We start from the raw sequence: 9,043 nt of genomic DNA on the forward strand, positions 1-9,043 counted from the left end.
TAAGCCTGTTCTTGTTGAGGATCAAAGTGCTAAAACCACTTCCAAGCCTGACAAACATACTGCTGAGTTCATGAAGGTAGCTGATGAGTCCATATCAAAAGTATTAGATTGGTTTAAAAGAAGCTCTGATACCGGTGATGAGACTACTCCATCGGTAGCCTCCCAAGGGAGAGAGTCCAAAGAAGAACTGTACTCATCACCCAGGACAAGAGTTATAACTACAAAAGATAGTGGACCAAGCACAGATGAAAATACACAACTGATTGACTTGTCATTTGGAAATAATGGGAAACCAAGCAATGTTTTGAAACCTGCAGCAGTTGATGCAGAAGACATACAGATAATAAAAGTAGAAAAAAAAGAAAATCTAAGTGAAGAGACTCAAGGAACAGACTACAACAAAGGACCTATTGTACTTGGAAAGAGCAAAAGTGGTAGAGAGAAGATACATTTACAGGTCACTGATCTTCCAGTTACTAAATTAGATGAAACAAATATTCTTAAAAAATCAGCTGCAGAAGGCAAAATATTATACAAACCAGAGAATGAAAGTGCAGCATATAAAGAACCAACATTTCTTACAGAAGGAAAAGGCAAACCAGGTTCAAAGAGTTTCAGTTCTCCTGAAAAGCTAAATGAAGGCTCACTATTGAAAACTAATGTGCAAATTCAGAAAGGAATTCAGAAAGAGGAAAAGAAAATATGCATTATCAAATCTCTCTTGGAAGAAGACCATGTCCAGTCACAGACTGAATTTGATAATAAAGGAACAGAGATAAAAGAACCTGGTTTACTTGATCAAGGAAGTATGCAACTAGAGCCAAGTAGTCCTAGGATGAAACTACCCGTCTTGCCACAGCATGAATCCAAACAGCCATCTCAGGTACAAAGCTCAGATGAGGAGACAGAACAAAAGAGAACAGTAAGGGATATTAGGGCCTTCTGGGAAAGCAACAAAACTGGACCCAGGCATACCAATAAGGAAGGCATTTTAAGTACTACCCCATCAGCTAGTAGCACAGTACAATACATCAATAAAGGAAATAGCAAAGTAAAACCAACTGATGATTGTGCAGCATCCCTATCAAGTGAATCAAAAGATCAAAACAAGTATAGTTTGGTTACCTTCAGAAGAGTTGAATTAAGTGATGACGAGGCATCTAAAGATAAATTTCTAAAGTCTTCAAAGACTGGGCCAGATATAATGGATAAATCCAAAGCAGACCATACTGTTGAGAAGTCCAGAAAAATACTTCAGTCTGATGGTAAGGTTAATGAATTTACAAAATTACCAAAAGCAAATCATTTGCAACCAAGAATTGATTTTAGTCCTCCTTCATCAAAGAAGTATGAAGATGGGAAAGAAGTGTCTTCAGAAAATGACAGAAATCCCTCTTCTCCACAACAGAAGCCACATTTTAAGGTTTTGTCTTTGAAGGAAAAAATAGACGAGGAGTCTAAGAATCAAATTTCCAACCCATTGCAATTTCAGAGTTTGAGAAGCTTTTGGGATATTGGAGCTAAATCACAGAGTAGGACCAATATGAAAAATGAAACCACTTCCCCAGGTAATATTAGTTCAGTAACTTGCCAAAAAGAGTCAAAGGAACTTAAAGAAAGCAGAGCAGAGACGAGCCAAGCAGAGGTGATTGTTCAACAGCAAAATCAACTTCCCGAGAGAGAGAAAACAAAGAAAATAAACTTCAAAGTACCTGAGTCGCCTAGACAGGAAGGGCAGCCCATTCCTTGGTCAGTGAATCTGACAAGAACAGAAAATGCAGAATCTCTTCAAATAGTGGGGAAAAATGTAGGAAAGTCAGTGATCTCAAAACCTAAAGAAAAGGTGGATCTTCCAGAGCAAGAAGTTAAAGAATATATAGAAAAAATGAGTGTTCCACCAAAAGCACAGCACAGCACATTTAACAATAGCTTACAGAAACTGCTTAAAGAAATGTCTGAGGCACCCTTGCCATCATTCCAACCAGCTAGCGATAAAGGTGTTCCAAGAAAAGAATTGGGAATTGATGAACGCCTAATTGTTTCTATAAAAACTGCTTCCACAGACTCCAAGGAAAAAGCAAAATTCCCTAAAGAGGAGGTTGTAGAGACTGTAGACAAAACTGTTGCTCCATCAAAGGCTGAACTTGATTCATTTAATGCAGGGCTAGAGAAACTGCTAAAGGAAACCTCCAAAATATCATCATCTTCGAGTCAGAACGTAACAGAAAATATTTCTGAAGAGACAGTTTCTTGGCCTGGGCAGAGAAGATTTTTTGAAAAGGTGATGGAACGGAGTCACAACACTTATCCTACATTTCAAAAAGAGGAAAGGCTTCCTCAAGAAGTAAAAGAAACTATAGAAAGAACAGTCGTTCCACCCAAAGATGAACTTGATGAACTGAAAATTGGTCTAGGGAAGCTGCTTAAGGAATCTGACGCTTCCTGTCCATTGCATCAGACAGCAGATGCGGATGAGGGTATCCAGAGAGAGAGTTCTCATGAAGAAGTCATTCCAAGCTCTTCCCAAAAGACAATGCGTCCTGGCATAGCGGCTTATGTTGTGACCCAGAATGAAACACAGCCTCCTGGAGAGGCAATCTCAGAGATTGTAGAAAAAACCACGGTTCCACCAAAAGCTGAATTCCGTGCTCTGGATGCTGGTTTAAAGAAACTACTGAAGGAAGCATCCGCAATCTCATTTTCATCGTACACTATAAATAACAGTAAAAAAGCAGCATCTGAGAATGTCCCTGAAGAAGATCGGCGAAGATATTGTAAGCGGGTCACAGAGACTGACCGGGCTACTTCTGTTACTGCCCAAGAAAGGGTTGGGACTCCAAATGAAATTGGGACTGTAGAGAGAACTACAGTTCCATATCAGGATAATGTTAGCCCAATCAATCCATGCTTGGAGAAACCAAATGAAAAGGCAGCTAAAGTGATGTTACCTTTATATGCAAAAAGTGGAGAAAATGTAAGCTCTCGGCCAGAGGATCAGACTGATCATCCTGTATCTCCTGGTAACCATCATGAAGTGACTGAAATACTAGTAAAAACAGTTCAGCCAAAACCTGAACTCCGTGAATTTAATGCTAGTTTGCAGAAACTGCTCAAGGAAGCTTCTGAAATGCCACCCTCTGAACAGAAAAGCGTTGACAATGAGATGCATGTTAGGATACAGCCTAATCAGAGCGTGAATTCCTCTTACCAACAAGATATTGACCATCCTCAAGAAGTAAAGGAAACTGTAGAAAAAGCTGTTGCTCCTTCCAAATCGGAACTCAGTGAAATTAATTCTGGATTAGAGAAACTGCTTACGGAAGCCTCTGAAATGCCACCCTCTGAACTGAGAAGATTGGACCGTGAGATGTATAGTATGGTGAATTTTAGGATACAACCTAATCAGAGTGTGAATTCCACTTACCAACAAGAAATCAATCATCCTCAAGAAGTAAATGAAACGGTCAAAAAAGCCGTTGCTCCTTCCAAATCAGAACGTAATGAATTTAATTCTGGGTTAGAGAAACTGCTGAAGGAAGTCTCTGAAATGCAAACTCCTAAACTGAAAAACATGGACAATGCAATGCAGAAGAGTATGAGGATACAGCCTAATCCGAGTGTAGACTTAACTTATCAGCAAGATATTGACCATCCTCAAGAAGTAAAGGAAACCGTAGCAAAAGCTGTTGCTCCTTCCAAATCTGAGCTTGGAGACTTTAATGCTAGTTTGCAGAAACTGCTTAAGGAAGCCTCTGAAACTCCACCTCTTAAGCTGAAAAGCTTGGATAGTGTAGCACAGGGTAGGACACAGCCTAATGAGAGTGCGTATTCCCCTTACCAACAAGAGATGGACCATCCTCAAGAAATAAAAGAAACTGTAGAAAAAACTGTTGCTCCAACAAAAGCAGAATGCAGTGAATTGAATATCTGCTTAGAAAAGCTTCTTAAAGAAGCATCTGACGTTTCATCTCAGCTGCCAACGAAGATGGGAAAACAGGAAAGACCCAATGACTCTGTGTCTCAATCAGAAAAGGGAAGTCTAGCCATTAAAATGCCACTCTCTGGTCCAAGTGCTTCAAGTGGCTATCGCACAGAGTTTAAGATACCAATCAAGAGAGAGACTTTGAAACAAAATGACACAGCCGTGAAGGAAGATCATGTGGTAAATGAAGTGAGAGGTTCTATTCTCCCTGAAAGAAATGTAGCATTTGAGAAAACCATACAGACTAATCTGGCATCAACTGAAGCTCTTCCCAAGGAAAGAGAGAATGGTGCGGCTGTTATCAAGACACACAAGATGGAGATAAAAAATGAAAATAAAAGAGAGGAAGCAGCAGGAAAGGAGGTTGATAAAAGCACTTCCTTAGCAGATGCCAGTGAGGCAACATCTGAAGTGAATGCACCATTTAGTTTCAGGAGAGTAAGCACACCACTTAAAGATGATGATCGCTCCTCCAAAATAAGTAAAGTTGAGCTGGTCCTAGCATCTCCTTATGATGATGATGAAGATGACACCATAAGTTTTGGCTCTGATCTTTCAGGTTCAACCTGTGAGCATTTTTGAATTCTTAAATCAATCATTCTGGATTTTTATTTATTATTATTATTATTATTAATTATTTAAGAAATATGGCTAGATTTTTTTGATAACGTACCTTAAGATTGGTGAACCAACAGCCTGACTGAGATTCTCATTCATTTTCTTAACTGAATGATCTGGGCATCTTTTCCAATGAACTTTTTTAATGCCTGAGCCAGCAGGTGTTTTGAAAAGACACGCATTCAGTATGGCTTGCAGAACAGGGAGTTGGACTGGAATAACCCTATTGCATGCCTGTAGAGAAAGAGTCAGGCTTTCCACATCGGTTTCTTCGCCTTGTGGCAGTTTGTTCAATGTGGGAACAGTGAGTTCCATTATTATTGGGCTTTAGAGCTTTTCTTTTTTTTTTTTTTTTTTTTACACAGTGTTTTACTGGCTGATGTAAGAAAGGGGCCCCGTTAGCAAGGGATATCTGGCTAAACCAGATATTTGCTTCTGCTTTCTAATGTGTATTTACACCACAACGTGCAAAGGAGAAGGCCCACCCCGCCTTAATCAATTCATTGCTGCAGCATGTTGCACCAGAACATGGGGCTATGTTCAGTTAGTGTTATCTTCCACTGAAAAATTAGTATTCATCTAGAGATGCATCTGGAACAGATGGCAATACTGGAGTGGCTCTGGTCTCCTGTACAGTATGAGATAGGCAGTGCTGATGTAATTAAACTATTGGAGTCGCTTCAGTTGGAGGGGTTAATTTAATATTTGTTCTGAGAAATCAGGATTGTTCCTCTTAACTGGAGAGACTGAGAAACCTGTGAAATTTGCAGCGGCTGCCAGCTGTGATCCTTAATTCCTCACTCTTAACTCGGGCAAAACACAATTGAAGCCAATGGAACTTCTGGCCTAAGTGAAGAATGAGTAAAACTTGAGCAAGGGCTTCAGGCTTTGCGCCATAGCTAATGTGAAGCATTTTGGGTCACTTTTGCTCATGGGGAGGGTGGGGGAAGGCGGCAGAAAGGGATTTTTGAAGGGATGAGATGGCACATGGGGCTGCCAACTTGGACAGATGAGACCGTTAACTTCTAAGATCTGAATCTGTCCCATGGTGGTAGCAGTTGAGTTTTCCTATGGCTGCTGTTTGGACTATGTGACATGAATTGTGGCCTCTGTTGTTGTTGTTTTAAATTCAAATAGAAACACATCCCCATTATTAAAATAACCCCCACTGTTAGCACCCAAAGTGATAGTCTCCATCAGGAAGCAGTTCTATAACCGGGTTTGGTTTTCTAGCTAGACTCCTGCTTAGTTGTAGATACAGCTGTGTCACTCTGTCCATCTCAAGCAATGTGTGAATTGGTTTGCCTACCTCTAGTATGTGTGTATGTAGACAAAACAATAGGCCCAAATGATCACATGGCACATCTGTTGATTAGTAGGAGCCCTAAACACACACACCAAAGGGTAAATTTTTGCTCCATAACTCTTAAAAATTACTGTAAAATTTCCATTTCCCCCCCAAGTCAATACAATGCTGCCATGGCAGCTTCCAGTTAAATCACTTCTAAAATATGTATTCCTGAAAGCCTGTGTCCAAGTAATATAAGGTATTAAATTCAGTGACTATTGATCCTGCTGGTCTTTGGTAGTGCATGTATTTTTACCTAATAATTTAGAATTCCATTATGTCTCCAAATCCATGACTAAACATCTGCACCTTTCCCTCATTTTTCTTTTGGTCTTTCACCGTTGTCAAAACTAGAATTTTAAATGTTTTGCTAAGGGTTAAAAATATCTCTCCGTTAGTTAAAAATAGCCATTGATTTCTTAAGTGGCTCTCATTTAAAAAGGCATGTCTGTCTGTTTGTGCAGCGTTCATGTATTTTGTCTCGTGACAGGTTCAGAAGAATTAGATCCTATTTTGAAGGCTTTGAAAAGGAGTGCAGATAGGCAAAGGCCTTCCAAAAGTCTAGAGGACATTCCATCAGCCACATCAAGTGAGCACAAAGCTTGTCTGCTGTCTTCTTTGCCCCCAACTAAGCTTAAAAATACTTATTTACGGTACTATCCTTCCACACATCTTCACCAACTGGCACTCTACTCTTCCAACCATGGGTTTTGGCAGGAAAACTATCCTCAGAATGAGCATCCAAAATAAGTAAATAAATAACCACCATACTTTGTAACTCGACTTCTGAATAAGAAGTAAGGAGCAGTGCTCTAGTCTAAATGGTGCTTTTGACCAGGTTTTGATTTCAATACTGCATGCTCATTTTGAACACTTACTCCTGTATTTCATTCTCAGTCACAGCTGAATATAAAATAGGATTCTTTTTTGCACACTTAATTAAGGCATGCGTTTTAACCCCTTCTTTCATCTCCTCTCACATTCCATTCAGATGGCCATCTTTGTAACAATGATTATACCTGCAGTGGCAGGAAATAGGCAAGCCAGGTATGCAACTGCCATGTCCATTCCTAATTCCACTAGCAAGTTTTAAAGATTTACTGAACTCTTCTCTGCCACTAGCTGTAAATCTATAAATGTCCAGGTTGTGACTGAGAAAACATTAATCCTGTCCTCCCATTTGTTTGTTTGTTTGTTTTAAAGCCAGATGGGCCTTGAGTCTCCTGAAATGCTCTCAATGTTTATAGTTTTCTCTTGTGAGCCAGCTCTATTTATAAATAACTTGCATGGAGTTTACACAGGAGTGTTCATGTAAATGTATCCACTCAGCAGACTTCTTCTGAGAAATATGCATTGAATTGGTCTTAATCAGCATGGCTTTGCTCCGTAGTGGGCTTTGTGCTTGTTATACAATAAGGGGATGTGCAAGCACCCAAAGGAGCAACAGATAAATATCTACTTTCACCCACGAATGGATATGGGCCCAATTAATGAGTGGTGCAAGTGAGAGCAACTGCACTGACTTCAGTAGAAGTGCACCTACTTGCACCAGCAGCAAATTTGGCTCGGAGTTCCTATTTAAATTATGCAATCAAATATACTTGGGTTCAGAATTTCACTTACGCCTATGTTCATGGTTATGTATGTTTCAATATCTTATTGATTGCCGTGCATAATGGGGAAAATGTGTGAAACTTCATGCATGTAGAAATTTGTGAATAGAGCTTTGGGTTTTGGAAGGAGCTGGCCAATTCAGGCATCTTACACTAGTTTAAAATACAGACATTAGAACTCATCATTCTCTCTTCTTCTTTTTTTAACGTGCTGTTACTTATTTGCAATTGACTCTAGGACCTTAGGCATCAGTACAGCACTGTACTGATGTAAACTGCATTAAACAATGACATGAGAGCTCCCTTTATAGCAGACTAGTTGAATTTTGTAATCCAAGTAGAAAGTGTTTTATGGACAGCATTTAACCTTGTGCTTTGTGAATTTAACCTTGGTTGTGGCTCTGCTGATTTTGACCTTATTTCTTATAAACACTGTGGCTGCCGCTATAATCCATACTACCTTCCTGAACAGCAAATTTACTAACTGTTACTTTTTCCTGCACAGATAAAGGAAAAGTAGATATTCCAAAAGAAGAATTAGTACTTAGTGCTGAAGATGGTAAATATCTTCTTTGTGTCTGCATGAACATAGTATTTTTTTTCAGTGTCCTCCTCCACTCACCAGCCAAAGAGTTAGTGAATTTCAGAATTGTATCACTGCTGTATGGTAATTTAATTAGTTAATTTCTGCATGATGTAAACACTTGGGTAGCATTTCTCTACCTTTGCTTTTATTTCTAAACAATATGTTACTATTGTTATATCGCACTACGTATTATTGTAAGAAACCTTGTTTATGTCACATAGTGTGTTATCTGGGCTTGATCCTTCAGGCATTCCACATGTGTTATGACCACTGAAGTCAATGAGCGCTTTGGGTATTGACTCAATGGAGAATTGGGCCGCTAAAATATCAAATTAGCATGCTCATTTGTTGCACTGTAAGATGGTTCTATCCTGCAAAGCAGACTTAAGACACAAGTGGATTTGCTTGCTCTGAGATAATGGATAAGCCACTGGCTTGTCTACTCTTGATACTGATGATGTACTAGTTCACTTATAAATTCATCTGGTACATTGCGTGGGCCAAATTCTGCATCATATATGTGCACAAATCTCCCATTGATGTCATTGAGTGAGTGTTTGTAAACACAGACTAAAGGATCCTGAATTTAAAACAAAACCAAAAATGACTAGGTGACACTGAGATAGTGACACTGAATATGGTGGTATACAACACATTTTTACTTCCTTTTAAGTGCTATCCAGTGGGACCACAATTCTAAAACTAGTTACACTTAGTTGTATTTATTTCAGAGTAGCAGCCGTGTTAGTCTGTATCCGCAAAAAGAACAGGAGTACTTGTGGCACCTTAGAGACTAACAAATTTATTAGAGCATAAGCAAGTGGGCTGTAGTCCACGAAAGCTTATGCTCTAATAAATTTGTTAGTCTCTAAGGTGCCACAAGTACTCCTGTTCTT

At 39.3% G+C, this 9,043-nt stretch overlaps 1 protein-coding gene across 10 annotated transcripts in view; it reads left to right on the forward strand.

Moving 5' to 3' along the window:
- Nucleotides 1–9,043, forward strand: part of SYTL2 (synaptotagmin like 2) — an 80,947-nt gene that overhangs the window by 54,046 nt on the left and 17,858 nt on the right. For 4 of the 10 annotated variants that reach the window (XM_034759030.1, XM_034759032.1, XM_034759031.1 and 1 more), the window contains exons 1-3: nt 7–4,550; nt 6,439–6,537; nt 8,067–8,120. The exons of 2 other annotated variants lie outside the window; for them this stretch is intronic. In XM_034759030.1, coding sequence (XP_034614921.1) covers nt 71–4,550; nt 6,439–6,537; nt 8,067–8,120 — 4,633 coding nt within the window. In that variant the 5' untranslated portion in view covers nt 7–70. Of the gene's footprint in view, nt 1–6; nt 4,551–6,438; nt 6,538–8,066; nt 8,121–9,043 lie in introns of those variants that run through there. 4 more of the 10 variants (XM_034759034.1, XM_034759036.1, XM_034759039.1 and 1 more) reach the window with 1 other exon arrangement.

Source organism: Trachemys scripta, chromosome 1, assembly GCF_013100865.1.
Source record: "Trachemys scripta elegans isolate TJP31775 chromosome 1, CAS_Tse_1.0, whole genome shotgun sequence".
Taxonomy (NCBI): domain Eukaryota; kingdom Metazoa; phylum Chordata; order Testudines; family Emydidae; genus Trachemys; species Trachemys scripta.